Genomic DNA, 16385 nt, shown 5'->3' with positions numbered 1-16385 from the left:
CTCAAATTCAAAACACCCATTTGGAATTCTGGATAGTCAATTAATGTGAGTGCTCTGGTTGCACCTTACCTTGCCCTGTGGACATGCTTTAAAAGCGGTGCCTGAACAGAGATACATTTTTGGAGAGTTGGGTGGAGATGAACTAATAAAGCAATGTGGAAGGATCTGCTTTATGTCTGTTTGCACACAGTGGCTTTGTGCTCTAAGATGCTGTGTCAGAGAGGCATCAAACAAAAAAACTAGATGTTTCAATAGAGCTGTAAATACTATATCATAACACAGAGTAATGCACTTTCCTAAGACCACTCAAACACATGTGAGAGGGTTTCACGCTGGGAAAAAAATGTCCCATTTACAAGCAGAAAAAGAAATTCTACTTTCACATGTTCAGGCCTGATGTTATCTGGCTTTAATCCTCATGGCTTTTGCGAGCTTAAAATCCCAGCACTTATACGGGTAGATTTCCTATTCCAAAGGGATGAGCAAATGAAGAAATGCAACTAAAACATTTTAAATGCACATGAGGCTTTGCAGTTTCAAGCTCAATTTCTGTCTACTGTACTTTGCTTTCCGTTTCCTAAATCATCAGAACAAAAAAAAGAAATAGATGAACTGATATTAACCTTCTTTGAATTCTTCGAAATAATTATCTTTATGATGTGACCATAATCAACTGCCCGGTATTCAAATTCAATACCATTTAGTCTAAAAAACTTAAAAGCACTGCTACAATGCTGCAAGTAAATTTAAACATCACAGCATTATAATATACAGTATGAATATGCATATAAATGGATATTCATTTTACAATTTAGCAGTTGTTACATTTTTAATGTTTAACTTCAAGTAAGCATTAGATGACAGCAAAGTAGAGCTGAGCGTATCGATTTATGTTTCGGATCGCGTGTCAAACTCCTGAAATCGTATGACTTTGGTGGACGTATCCGGTCGGCAAAACTTCGAACACATCTTCCCTTCTTAAGAATGACTTCAGTGCCGTTCTTTGTTCTTTTCTCAGAGAAAAGCTTAACTCCAAGTCTTCCAGAGTCACGGTCAAAGCTGATTTGAAAGGCCGCCGTTCACCAGCTTCTTTGTTTACTAAGCACGCGCATGCGCAACTCGACCATCATTATATTAAGCCACGCCCACCGACTCTATACACAATGTGATTGGCCCGACAAGAGTATGGCGTTTACAGCTCAGAAGTGTATTGAGACTTGCTAGACGACACTCGCTAGGGTGCGTCTAGATTTCTAGGCTCCTAGAGAAGTGTAAGGAATTCAAAAACGTGAAGTCTGTCATGTTCTGACAAAAAAGAAAAGAAAAAAAGAGAGTAGTTTAAAACCACAATTAACAGTCTTGTTTCTACATCTTTCACTTGGGAGCAAAAACAAGCCTTTAAATTTGTAACGCCCAGCCCTACGACAAAGGTAATCTAAAAGTAAAAATAGTGGAAAGCAGCAGGGCAGTTAAATATCCAATGCTTATTACAGCTACCCTGTACTAATAGGACCAAATATTATTGCACCAATAAGATATTTTTTTTTTTTTTTTGCCAATATGATAACAATTTTAACAAACAATTATTGGCAGATTCCAATACTGATACTGATATTTGTCATTTGCTCACTTATTTCAACTGTAAAAAAAACTGTTTTGATCGTGTTTTAAGTTAAAAAAAAAAAAAAAACATATACACTGAGGAATACTAGCTAATGTATTTAATTATTTTACCCAGAGAAAAAAGTTGGATTTCACAACAGACGTTTTACAACTCTTTTTCGGTTTATTATATCAGACCTTTTCACCTCATATATGAATGAATGAATGAATAAATGAGGCCTTTATAGCACTTTCATATGTACTACTGTACACCCAAAGCGCTTTACACTCATGTCAGGGATCTCTCCTCAACCACCACCAGTGTGCAGCCTCCACTTGAATGATGCGACGGCAGCCACAGTACAATGGCGCCAGTACGCTCACCACACACCAGCGATAGGTGGGGAGGTGAGAGGGTGATAGAGCCAATTCAGTGGATGGGGATTATTAGGAGGCCATGATTGGTAAGGGCCAATTGAGGGAATTTGGCCAGGACCACGGGGTACTTACACCCCTACTCTTTTTACGAGAAGTGTCATGGGATTTTTAATTACCACTGAGAGTCAGGACCTCGGTTTAACGTCTCATCCAAAGGACGGTGCTCTTTGACAGTATAGTGTCCCCATCACTATACTGTATATACGTGGGTGTTAAGACCCACTCAGACCACAGGGTGAGCACCTCCTGCTGGCCTCACTAACACCTCTACCAGCAGCTACCTGGTTTTCCCAGTTGGTCTCCCATCCAGGTACTGACCAGGCTCAGCCCTGCTTAGCTTCAGGGGGAAACCAGTCTTGGGCTACAGGGTGATCAACCTGGTCATATATGCCATATATGCTGGTCATATAAGCCGATGGTTTACAATTGATCAAAAACCGGCCGATAAATATTGACAATGATATACATCTGGGCATTCTCTACCCAATATGATACTGATATTTCATGCATTGAGGGTTTAAAATAGTCATGACAACAGTCAAAACTTCACAAATATTTTGCTCAAAACCATACAAATATTGTTGAAAAATAGAGCCAGTAAAACTTCACGCTTTGCCGGCATTAGTTTGGAGGAAAAATCTAAGAGATCATGCAGATCAGAGAGACTGAAGTATCACGGGAACATGTATAATGCGGTATAATGGGAATCAGTACAATTGGTGGTCGGCTGAACAAACAGGCTTCTGGGAATAGTTTGGCTCAACGGCTGAGGTGCATCTGAGGTTGTATTAAGTGAGTTTCTATGAATGTAGGCTGTAGATGCACTGATTTTGTGTGTGCAGAATCAGCCGTTAGTGCATATATCAGGGGCTGAGGTCTAGTGGTCAGGGAATGAAAGAGTTATTCTGCTCTTTTCCCATGCCGAGTGCTCCGGAGGTTAAAGGTGCTTATTTTCCCTGGGTCTGGCTTTGGATTTGGGTTGGACTTGGACCCAGAAATCCCATCTGAGTCCATGCATACAAAACACACCAAACAAAGAGAGCAAATTAAAGAAAGCAAAGTAGAAAAAAAAAGATATTCATGACCATGAGAAAAACAAGGAATTATTAACCCTAAGCCGTAATGATCTTGGCTAACAAAAATGCTCAGAGAAAATGATCTTTAGCTGTTTATATGCGCACACACTGACAACAGTCGGACAACAGCGATAACAACTACGGCTAAGTGAGTCCTAATTAGACCTCTGAGGTTTACAGAGTAAACACACAATCAGAGAACACAGCAATCACTTGATCTGGAAGCACACTGGTGTAATCATTTACTCACTGATATACTGTAAATAGTGAACTGAAGCTCTATTGTTTGTGTGATCAACTCCACCCTTTTAGACCATCATATGTAAAACAAGTCAAGCAGGGGACCTAGAAAAAGCCTGAGTGGAGCAGAGGGAACAGACACACACATACTAAAAATATTCAGGGAAGACTGACAGAGAAATTCCACAGCTCAGAAGGAGATGCTTGTTTGAAAACCATCAGTGTTCTAGTAATCAAACAATGTGTTAGTAATCTAACAGAAGTGCATCCCCCAAAGGTTGTAAACCGTATTGTGAGCCAGATTATTATTGAGTTGGCCTGGTGTGGTTATGTGGTTAAGACATTTCGGTCTGGTAACCAAAAGATTGGAAAAGGATGCAAGGGGCTTTTGTCAATATTTTTGGCCATATCACCCAGCCCTACAGCAGCCTAATAAACCTTAGGGCTCTATAAAATCCCAAATTCCGTTTTATTTTTCCCCAAATTCCGTTTTTACGTTTGAATTTTTGCAAATTCCGTTTTTTACGTTTTAATTTTTGCAAATGAACATAAAACAAAAAATAGAAATGACCTTAAATTTATTGAGGTAACAAACATCACATTTACTTTTTACGACAAATACTGCATGATGCAACATAACACTGCACTTCAAATATTAATGGTTATGAGCTTTAAACTTTCCAGTAGAATGCATTATATTAGTTTATATAAGTTAAAATGAAAGTGCTTCATTAGCTTTTTCTTTCAAGTAAAAAAATTAATAAAGAACTTAAAAAAATCATATTTTAATCATATTTTTTCAAGATAAATCATATTTTACATACAGTACTATTAAGTTAAACATTTAAAGCTGAAAATTAACATGAAAAAATAAAATTTCAACATAAAATCATGTAGTGAATTGTTCTGAGGGTTTAACAATCACCATTATGATCCAGAGCTGTGAAAAATAAAAAATAAAATACACGAAAACACAGTACTGCGAGAAGTTTTTTTCCCAACTTCAAAGGCCCCTTTAAATGATTAAAACGAGAGGCTTATCTTAGCTTTAAGGTTACTTTTCATAAGGTTACTTATCATGTAAACTACCCATATACAGCATGTTATATGCATACGTGTTTGGAAGAGAGGGGAACACGGTCGAATTTGCAGCAGATATGCTGCCTAATGTGCCTATCATAAATCATAATAAAAGCACGAGAAGGATATGGGTCGAGCAGACCACCGGAAAATCTGACAGAATGGACAATATTTGTCTGTATTTAATACACACTTTATTTGTAATGTATTTAAGCGCGACCATACGGAAAGCTTCTGCCCTGCCTGTGCGTGCAGTGTGAAACCGGCGTTAGCGTCGAGTTTCTTAACTTTTTCGCTGACGAAAGCAGAGCCGTAGAAACCAACTTCGCCATACTTTCATTGTTTTGAAAAGCGAGCTGAAATGACGGGAGGGGTTGTGTCGCCAAGATTTCTCTTGGCAAAAGAATTCTGCATTTAAGAGATCCCCCGGTCTTCATTTTCAATTTTAATTGATTATTTGTTCTTATTTTATTACCAACTGTTTACTTGTCTTTAAAGGGGGGGTGAAATGCTGTTTCATGCATACTGAGCTTTTTACACTGTTAAAGACTTGGATTCCCATCCTAAACATAGACAAAGTTTCAAAAACTAATGTTGGGCGTTTGATGGAGTATTTCTGTGTTAAAAATACTCCTTCCAGTTTCTCAAAAGTTTCGGAGAGTTTTTTTCGAGTATGGGCTTGACGTCGATAGAGCGGAAGGTCCTTGTATGGGCCGTACGGGCTCTTCTCCCGGTAGGGTGCGCGCGCGTGACTAAAGCGAGAAAGGAAATGCACACCCATAAACACTCTCTCAGCTGCAGATCCACTCGTCCATGAACACTTATGTTGTTATAGTCCGTGCCGCGCTTCACTTTATTCCTATGGGTGACATCAAGCGACTTCAACACTTCAGCACAGCATTCCGGGAAGGCAGGGCTGCATTTGAACCGATTTGAACGCAGAAATGACGGGAAGCTTCACAACATCGCTTGACTCGCTTCAGTCTTTGATGATGTTTTTATTAGCTTTCAAGTCATGGACAGTATAGTGTGCATAGACTGCATATGCTCTGGGACTAAAATATTAAATACCTTAAACTGTATGTATTCCGAAGATGAACGGAGGTCTTATGGGTGAGGAATGACATTAAGGTGAGTCATTAATGACATAAATGTTAACTCAATTCTAAGCAGTGTTCTTGTGAGTAATTCTCAGAGGCTTGATAAATACGGGCCCAGGTGTTTCCTCTTTAAGACCAACAGTAGCTGACCGTGACGCAACACCTTCAACCTATACAGAAACACATAATGTGACCTTTAACCACATAAACACACACACACGCACACACACAAAATGTCCTTAACTTAAAATGTGAATTACTCAAATATAAAGATTACAACAATGCTGTTCCAGGCCTTTATCATCCTAGAGCATATAGCACCCCCTATTATTGCCATTATACATGCTACCTTTGGGATCAATATGAGTACATTTTGTGTGTGGCATCACTGCTATGCGGATGACATTCAACCAACTCTACACATCTATAAAAACACAAACTTAATTCTGCATTTAAGAGATTGGAAGCCTGTATCCACCAACTCAAATTGTGGCTCACTAAATTATCCAATTTGAGCCCAAAAGAGCATTCTGATGAGAAAAATATCAATCTTGGCCCCCACACACCATACCTTACCTCCGACGTTAAAGATTTGGGATTCAGTTAGATTTTACAATCACCGGTTAGCCAGGTAAGTCAAAACATTTTTAAGCAGCGATAGTTTTTGAAACTTTTATTCACGCTTCTATTTCAACATGATTAGATAACTGTAATAATTCATTGTATGTCAGGTTCACTCTTTCTCCAGCTCTCGAATCCTAATGGTCCAAAACGCAGCTGCCCGTCTGCTCGCGGGAAGCTGCAAATGTGATCATATCACAGCAATTTTACACTCTCTGCACTGGCTGCCAGTGCAATACCGAATTGATTTTAAAATTCTATAAGTTGTTTACAAAGTTCTCAACAATCTAGCCCCCCAAAAAACCTTTACAATATAATTGTTACTCACAACCTATCCAGATCACTTAGAAATCATCCTGTCTGTCCCACAATCTCGCCTGCAACGATCTCGCCCCTCTTCTACATGTACAGCACTTCGGCCAGCCTAGGTTGCTTTTAAAATGCTTTACAAATAAATAAATTAAATTGAATAACAGTGTCCTGGTATGGTTAACCATTGACAAACAGTAGTAATGAGCCAAACTTCTTCCTGCCTTAAACCATTATCAGGATAAGCAAGATATTAAGGCACAAGGAACATAAAATGAATCAATTCTGGTTAACCAAATCTGCTATTATAAACATTCTAAGGTGCAAAATATGTAAACAAGCCTTTCTAATGCTATCTTTCTCTTTCCTATACCAGGAGTGTACATGACCACCAGGTGTATGATCACATTATTCCATATTTTAAAAATAAAACCCCTCATCTTTCCGCAGAAAACATGCAACCCAACATGGTCGCGGTGACCGTCTGCAATTTCCGATCCTCACACACAACTTCTCAAACTCGCAAGAAGTATGACACTTAAACATTTTTTATTACACTACATTTACTCATTTTATTCAATAAAACACACTTATTTTGACCCAAAAAGAGGATGGGACTAGCCTGACGTGGTCATACTCAATTCTAGTCAGAATATGAGTCTGAAACGGCTCCATTGGGCTGTGATCATGAGGCGTGTTTCAACCGAACCAGGAAAGATTGGACAGACCTACAACCAATCAGAGCAACGAAGCGACACATTGTCAAATGTCAACAGACAGAGCTCAACTGCACAGTTTTGCCAAGTCTGTGTTTTCTTCCGCCGGTTGTTTTCTATGTCTGCAGGTTGAAGCGACTATTATGTGATACATAGACCCATGAGTGCGAATTTTAGCTGGCCACCTTGCCAAAATAACATACCTTTTACCCCCTAAACACCATTTTTTTCCGGAGAACCCCCCCGAGAAGCTATTGTTTAGGGCTAGTAGCTGGCGGATTTTGTGGTAAAAACTTGGCAACCCTGTCTGCACACGCGCTGGAATAAACTATCTTAGCCAGCGTTGTAAATAAATAAAATAATTTATTGATACACAGAGTACTTACCCAACATGATCATCATTTTTGAGAGAAATTGTGAAGGTAAATGCAGATACAAACAAGCTTTCCGTTTAGTATTCGAGTAAATATAATCCAAGCCCCTTTGATGACGTGCTGTTTATCATCTGTCCGTTATCGTCTAAAGCCCGCCCTGATGATCTCATTGGTCTGAACAGTTTCTGTTCGGAGATAATTACTCCTCTATGGAGCAAGGCCAGACCAAACTGCCCGACGTAAAAAATTTGTGAACGGGGCTAGGTTCGCCTGGCATCCAGGCTAGGATGGGACTATGTGACAGACTGCTATCAATTCCAACCGGATCTCATTAGAATTTGTAAGTATTACTAGTTTGTTATATTATATAAATGTTTGCATTCTGATATGTAGAGAGCAGGAAGTAGAACAGCGATATCAAAACCCCGCATGTACCGCCCACACTCCCGCAATATCACACTCCTGTTTACTGCAGAACGACTTATGATGTCGTGTGAAATAGTTACGGCAATTTAGAAATTAAAGTTGAAGCTCCAATCTCCTCCTGATAATCCCGAAAAAAGTCGGTAGGTGCCTCAGTGACAACTGCGCTCAAAGAAGCTGTCACTCATTATGTCACACCCCTGTTTTATGGCATCAAATAACTAACTAAAACTAAACTTATTTAAAAAACGTCATGATAGATCCTTAAAATGGCAGAAACCATCTTTGGAAAAAATTAGTTTGAAGTGTAATGATTGTTTCTCCATTACATTACATGGAGAGGGCGGAATTTATGAGCTATATTGGGACCAATCACCTGGGGGAAATCGAGAAGTTTTGGCTACACTTTTCAGGACTTGTGCGGCACGCTTCGTTCTGACTTGTGTGAAAACACATTTTATAGGTAAAACATCACCCTTAAGGTCGTTTCCTACTCTAACCCTAAGGGGTTGTGAGCAGATCTTACAAAAATGTAAGAATGAGATTGTATGGGAATTGCTTATGAATGCATACAATCATAAAATACTTATGAATTGCCATGCGACCGTCTTGTCAATTCCAGTACTGAGCATCACAGTGAGTCATGCATCCTGTCTGTCTGACTGAAATGACATGCTATTGTTGAACTGATCATTATTAGCAATCCTCTGAAGGCCAGGACATCCACATAAGAGCTCTCCCTGTGGAAACCTTTATTCACCTTCACAGATGACTCATGTCATTAGCAGTATCAGTTAACAACCCTCTTTTAGAAGGCAGTAGATGGTGACATACCAGTTTACAGTGCATGTTACAATCCAATCTAAAGACTGCTCAGTATAAGAGTATGTTTAAGAGTATATGTTTGTATCAGTGTGTAAGCATAAAGCAGTGCAAAGTGTAAGCGGAGTGGGGAGCGTCAGCGCTTTCTCTCGCTCCATGGAGCGCACTGAGTGGGGTTTCTCTTACCAGCGAGCAGGCTTTTTAGAAGGGGAAGTTGTGTGAAACATGCTCCGTTCCAGTCTTGGGCGGTAATACGGTAAAATGGTATACCGCGGGATCGAAAAATAGCAACGGTATCAGTTTCAATACCGTCAAACCGTCAAAAAAAAAAACAGATCAACTTACATATTGCTGATTTACAATTAATTATTAAATATTTAATAAGTTGAACTAATTAAACTATTTACATATTAAATACTATTTATTTATTAAATGCCTAAATATGTGTATGCGTTGTTGTGACAGCGTGGATGAGAGAGAGAGAGAGAGAGAGAGAGAGAGAGGGGGGAAAAGACGGCGAGTCGGGCACTGAGTTATTCGGTCTCGAAAAAGAACACAACTTCTGCAGTTTGGAAGTATTTTGGGTTTTGACGGTAAATACAGACGAGGCAATTTGCAAATTGTGCAACAAAAAGATGACCGCGAGAGATGGAAATACCTTGAACCTAAGGGCGCATATCCGAAACCACCATCCTCACTGCTGCGTGGATGAAAAACCGAGCGCACCCTCGGACTATGCTGTAATATTGCCGAAGCCTTTTGTCACACAGCTGGCAATGTAAGCAATAAGCATGAACTCCACAAAAATCAAGTGGACATGGGACTCACAAAAAAAAATGTCAATTGTCTGACAATTGTCTCATAACGGTAAGCATAAAACGTGCAGAGAGTTTCTCAGGGGCAGGGGCTCAAATGTAAAAAATAAAATAAAAATATAGGCCTATATATATATATATATATATATATATATATATATATATATATATATATATATATATATATATATATATATAAGCCAAGCCAACAGTTTGTTGACGCTGTCTGAGCCTTACATCATAATATTTTAATTATTCACGGTAATACCGTATACCGAGGTAAAATAGGGAGGAGGTTTGACGGTATCAAAATTTGGATACCGCCCAAGCCTAAGTCTGATGGCTTCGTTTGAAGCTATTTTCATCAGCAGACAAGAAATATACAATCTATTCTAACTGGCTAAATTAAATAAATATATAGTCAGTCACCATAAGTTCTTGTTAAGTTTCATACAAAAAATGGCCAGTTTGCTCATACTGCACATTTGCATGCATTTACACTAGAGATCAAAAGTTTGCAGTCAGTAAATGTTTTTGAAAGAAGTCTCTTATGCTCCCCAAGGCTAAAATACAAAAATAATTTTAAAACAGTAATATTGTGAAATATTATTACAATTTAAATAAACTGTTCTCTACTTTAATATATTTTAAAATGTAATTTATTCCTTTGATGGCAAAGCTGAATTTTCAGCAGCCATTATTCCAATCCTCTTCATTGTTCCAGTCCTCTTCATTATTCCAGTCCTTGCAAACACAGGCACCCTTAAAGGAGTAGTTCACTTTAAAATTAAAATTAGCCCATGATTTACCCTCAAGCCATCATAGGTGTATATGACATTCTTCTTTCAGGCGAATACAATCGTTATATTTATAAATATCCTGACGCTCCAAAGCTTTATAAATGCAAGTGATGGGGTCCATTAAGTTTGAAGCTCAAAAGAGCACATCCATCCATCATAAATGTACTCCACACAGCTCCAGGGGTTAAAAAAAGACCTTCTGAAGCGAATCGATCGAGTTTTGTAAGAAAATATCTAATGTTTAAAAACTTAGTAAAGTAAAATTGCAACCGACAGACGGCCTTCTGTAGGCTATTCAACTTACACAGAAAATGTTATGCCTCTCACAGTTCAAAAGGCTTATGCTATGTTCTAGTAATGTGTTGTGCCAGATACACTTTTTCTGTAAGTTTAATACGGAAGACGGTCTATCGGTCAGCTAGATATTTTACTTTAACGTTTTAAATATGTATATTTTTCTAACAAAATCCCATCAATTTGCTTCAGAAGGACTTTATTAACCCCCCGGAGCCGTGTGGAGTATGTTTATGATGGATGGATGTGCTTTTTTTAAGCTTCAAATTTAATGGACCCCGTCACTGCCATGATACATCTTTGATGCTTCAGGATATTTATTATTATAACTCTGGTTGTATTCGTCTGAAAGAAAAATGTCATATACACCTAGGATGGCTTGAGGGTTAGTAAACCATGAGGTAATTTTCATTTTAAAGTGAACTACTCCTTTATGAAGGTGGGGTGTCTTTAGGGGGTTTGCTGCTGTTGGGGTGTCGGTGGGCGCAGATGGTACGTTAAAGGAGATCTATCACATTTGACAGGACTTCGGCCCTTAAGGGAAACTGCATTCTCTTCACCTCAAATCATTACACCAAACGCCATGTGCTTGTCTCATAACATTCACACTCGCCTTTTATCTCGCAGACCAAATCCGTAGTTCATTTCGAGTTTCAACTGACATTTGCCATTCAATGGGTGACACCATTTAGATGAGTTTCCTTCAAAATCACGTACCAGACTAAAACTTTCATAAATAAGTCATTAGCAAGCATACTTTGGGTCATTTCTTAAGAAAGCCTAAAAGATTTACTGTATATGAAATGGATCAAGTTGTATGTTTATTAACTGATGTTCTGCTACATGTTTGTTACTGACTTGTTCATAAATGTCTTCCCAACCATTAAAGTTGGCAACAGATACATGAGTGAGTCTAGAAACTTACGTATTTGAATCGTTTTGGGATCAAACTTGCGCGCGGTGAGCTGCAATCTCTCCAAACGCACTTGAATCCTCGATGTCCTTTGCGAGATCACCACAGCCTGAGTCTCAATTCCCAGGAAAATGTCACTGGCATGACGCGATAGATCGGACAGTTGATGCAGGATGCTGGTAAGCGAATGACAACACACTTCTTCCAAAGAAGAAAACAAAACAGGTTTGCGAACTCTTCGACCGTCCGGAGTCACGAAGCTTCTCTCTAAGACATCACTCCCTCTCAACCTGCTCACCAGCTGAGGCTCAACGGTTCTTTCGGGGAACGGCATTTTAAACCCTGTTTAAATTTGAGATGAACATCGGGGTGAGGCGACCTAAAATCCAAACGCTGAGTCCCAGAAGTTGCCGCGAGAAGAAGGTTTGTTCACAAAAGGTCCCGCCATAATTTTTTGAAAGATGCAGAAGCAGTCCGGGACGTTGCCGCTGGTGTTCGGGAGCAACGGGGAACATGCTTTTTGAAAGCAGAGTCGAGACGAAAAGTGAATAGAAAGTATATGGAAAACAAGGAATAGGCTTCCCTACCACCTGTAGCAACTGGAACTGGATCGGCGAATCCACAAGCGCTGTGAGGGAGTGGTTACCTGCCTCCAGCGTCCGCTGCGTGGAAAACCCGGGATGGAGACTCCGGTTATCACGGACTTCGAGGCTCTTTATTGCATTTTCAGACATTTTTCTTGAATGTGCCTTAACCGGTTACATTCCTTAAACAAAGTAAACACTTGATATACATGGCATTTTAAGTCATGCTGATTAATGCTTGTTTTTATTAGTGTTCATATTTTAAATACAATATTGCTTTATTTTAACTGATGTTCTGAGGATGTCAAAAACAAATGGTTGGGTTCTACAAAGTACATTAAACTGATTTAATTCTACATATTACATTAAAAAAAAAAAAAAAATTTAAATTTTTTTCAAAAAAATCTAGGTTACACTTTGTTTCAAAGGTACAGTGTAATTAGGCCTATAGCCTACCATTTATGCATTTGAATAGCCTAATGCATTTACTGAGTAATAATAATTAGGCAGCCTGTACTATATGGTTAGTGAGTGTAAGACTAGTGTTTGGTTTAGGGTTAGTTGCATGTACTTATGCATAATTCATAGCCTAGTTATTAATAGTAACTATAAATTATGCATAAGTAAGTAGATGTAAAGTGTAACGGACACTGTTAAACAAATTGTTACCTAAAATACTTTTAAATGTCGAGATGAACAGATTTATAAATTCTCCTCATGTGAATTAAGTTATAATTCATAGTGTTTAAAGAAAATAATATTTTTGGTATGACTTTAAAGATGACTTGAAGAAAATTAAATACAACAATAAAATAAGTTGTAATAAATACAATAAAATATAAAGCATGCATAAATATCAAGATGTAAACATGACTTATTTCCTTTACCATGCCGTTATTTATGTTATTTAGAGTATTTCAGCGGTAGATTTTAATCGTAGCCTACTTTCATTTACAGTTGTTCTGGAAACTTCTGAAATCAAAAAATTAATTACTTTAATAAATTCAAACTTCTGGGTTCTGTTAATAAAAAAGTGAAAACATAGCTTTGTTAATCTTACAGTGTAATGAACACAGTATTATTTCATTCTTTTTTATTTATTTATTTTATTTTAGAAAAGGTTACTATATCCTATAAGTCTATAAAAAGTCAATAAAAATAAAATAAACTAGCCTATGGATTACCTGTCTATATTTCTTGTGAAAAGAGCAAAAGTTTTTCATATCTACACTATAGCGCCATCTTGAGGTTGCAAGTGTAGTATGCTGCTTAACCCCCCACTTGGATCAGATAATGTTTTGTTATGTTCTGCTGCAGTAAGGAAGTGGACTATTGTTTGTTGTGTCAATGGAACCAGCTGAGGCAGCAGTTTTGGATGGGGCAATACTAATTTTCCTGTTAACACTGAACCTGCTGAAACTTCCTTTTGCATAGGGAAATCATGACCTACTACGGCTGACAGAACAGTGATAAGTCACTGCGTGCTCCAAAGTACCATTGTAATAATCTCATTGTTTGGAAATTCAGATTCATTAATGAACATAATGAAATGGCAGTTTTTTTCTAAATTCTAAATAATGTTTAATATTTATCATAAAAATCCACCAGTCTAACTCCATCTACTGACTACAAAAAATAAAAAAATGAATGGGCTCCAAAAATGAATCGAAAAATTGTGTGATGCAGTTGACATGATACAATAAAGAAGCATATTAAGTGCAGCATACATTTTATATGGGGGGGGGGGGGGGGGGGGGATATTAGGCAGCAAGTAAACATTTTGTCCTCAAAGTTGATATGTTAGAAGCAGGATAAATGTACAATCATAAGGATTTGAGTGAGTTTGTCAAGGGTCAAATTGTGATGGCTAGACGACTGGGTCAGAGGATCTCCAAAACTGCAGCTCTTGAGGGGTGTTCCCGGTCTGCAGAGGTCAGTATTTATCAAAAGTACTTCAAGGAAGGAACATTGGTGAACTGGTGACAGGGTCATGGGCAGCCATTGATGCACGTGTGGAGAGAAAGGCTGGTCTGTGTGATCTCATCAAACAGACAAGCTAATATAGCTCAAATTGCTCAAAAAGTTGGATTCACTATGGGAAAAGGCAAAGTGTGATGCTTCGTGCAGTGTTCTGCTGGGAAACCTTGGGCCCTGCCATTATCCATGTGGATGTTACTTTGACACGTACCCCCTACCTATGCATTGTTGCAGACCATGTACACCCTTTCATGGAAACTTCCCTAGAGGCTGTGGTCTCTTTCAGCAGGATAATGCACCCTGCCACGAAGCAAAAACGGTTCAGGAATGATTTGAGGAGCACAAGTTTGAGGTGTTGACTTGGCCTCCAAATTCCCCAGATTCAATCCAATCAGGCATCTGTGGGATGTGCTGAACAAACAAGACCGATCCATGGTAGCACCCACCTCGTAACTTACAGGACTTCAATGATCTGCTGCTAACATGGTGCCAGATACCACAGCACACCGTTAGGGGTCTAGTGGAGTCCATCCCGCGACGGGTCAAGGTTGTTTTGGCAGCAAACGTGAGACCAACATTATATTAGGAAGGTGGTCATAATTGTATGCATGATCGGTGATCGGTGAAGAGGTAAACAGTAACAAAGTACATTTGCTTGAGTACACTTTTTGAGTATCTGTACTTAACTTGAGTATTATTTTTTCTGGAATCTTATGATTTTAACATGATGGCACAGCGTACAGTCATACAACAATGCAAGCAATAAAATAATGCATTAACATAAAAAAATTACATTTACTTGTTATACTTAAAGGGGTGATGAATTGAGAAATCAACTATGCCTTGAGCTTATGACAAATAAAAGGTCATGATGGTAATATAAGAATATCCTCATAATAAGTTTCAGAGCTGAAAACTTCCTTGTTAGCCAAAGAAAAGCTTTTATAAACACCAGGCCCAGAAAACTATTTTGTGCTTCTTTCTTCCCTCATAGTGCTGTGAAACACACCTCACAGTAATCCAGTAGCCCCACCCACCGACTCATGGAGGTGGTGCAAGATATTGCGCTATTCCTGGTTGTGGAAGAACACAGTCGCTGCATAAGCTTCCTTCGGATCCTAATATTAGGAATGTGTGGTTGAACTTTTTTTAGTGAATTTCCAGCTCACGTGGGGAAAACATATTCACTTCATTTCACTACAGGATCGTTTTTAAACAAATTTCCAGTCGCTGCTGGATTTGAATCTGACAGGAATGGTGCAACACACTTATGTGAGTAAAACGTGTTTTTATATGTAATATTATTGCATTGTTATAGATCATTTTGCTTATGTGTGCTTGCCAAACAGAAACATACCTTTAGCACGCTGGACTCAGACACTTATGGGTCAGGGCTCTCAAAGCCATCTCATAATATTCTGTTCTTGATCTGTACCCTTCTCTCTCACTTGACATTTGAAGGGCGGCGCGCACGCGGTTGGCGCTTATATCGACCAATTGTGTGGGCTATGTGTAATATAAAAATAATAGTCCAATCACGGGTTGATGAGAAATAAATCATTGTGTTTGTTTGATAAAGACACGAACCCTGTTGTCGAGAGAACCCTTCCTCCCTCATGTGAACTGAACTGGAGCTGAAGCTCATTAAATATGCAAATCTTATCCAATTCTAGCCGTGAGCGTTTACTTCCAAGTCTCCAGTGCCCATCAGTGGTCAGGAGACTCAAAACCAGTGTAGAAAATAGTCTGTTACATATTAGTTATGATGTTTCTGAATGTAAAAACCACCATGCAAATGTCATAAGTTGACCTCAGACAACAGTATAAAAATATTCAAAAAGCCAGTTCATGACACCTTTAAGTACTTTTAAAAGCAAGTACTTCTGTACTTTTACAACATTCACTTGTAACGGAGTAATATTTAACCAGTATGGAGACCTACTTTGTCCATCTCTGGATCTGTGTATTTATAAAGCACATGGTGTGTATGATGTTAACTGCTTTTAGAAGTGAGGGGAATTTATTTTTCAAAATTAATTAAAATAGCACATTTGTGTTTAAACATTCAAGCAATAGGTTATATAACAGGTGTGGGACAATTTCTCAAGAATCAGTGAATGGCCATTTAGCAACACACATCATCTGAGTATGTAAAATAAGCACATGAACAGACAGGCACCAGAAAATAATCAGTCGGTACA

At 38.5% G+C, this 16385-nt stretch overlaps 1 protein-coding gene across 3 annotated transcripts in view; it reads right to left on the bottom strand.

Moving 5' to 3' along the window:
* The window catches only part of nhsl1b (NHS-like 1b), a 119659-nt gene extending 107131 nt beyond the window's left edge, over positions 1-12528 (bottom strand). The window contains exon 1 of one of the 3 annotated variants that reach the window (XM_067417590.1): positions 11636-12528. In XM_067417590.1, the coding sequence (XP_067273691.1) occupies positions 11636-11957 (322 nt within the window). In that variant the 5' untranslated portion in view covers positions 11958-12528. The remainder of the gene's footprint in view (positions 1-11635) is intronic. The other 2 variants (XM_067417594.1, XM_067417591.1) reach the window with 2 other exon arrangements.
* Positions 12529-16385: the final 3857 nt, after the last annotated feature.

The sequence above is a fragment of the Pseudorasbora parva genome, chromosome 15 (genome assembly GCF_024679245.1).
Source record: "Pseudorasbora parva isolate DD20220531a chromosome 15, ASM2467924v1, whole genome shotgun sequence".
Taxonomy (NCBI): domain Eukaryota; kingdom Metazoa; phylum Chordata; class Actinopteri; order Cypriniformes; family Gobionidae; genus Pseudorasbora; species Pseudorasbora parva.
The sequence above is the reverse complement of the archived record's forward strand: the minus strand, read 5'-3'. Positions and strand labels throughout refer to the sequence as shown.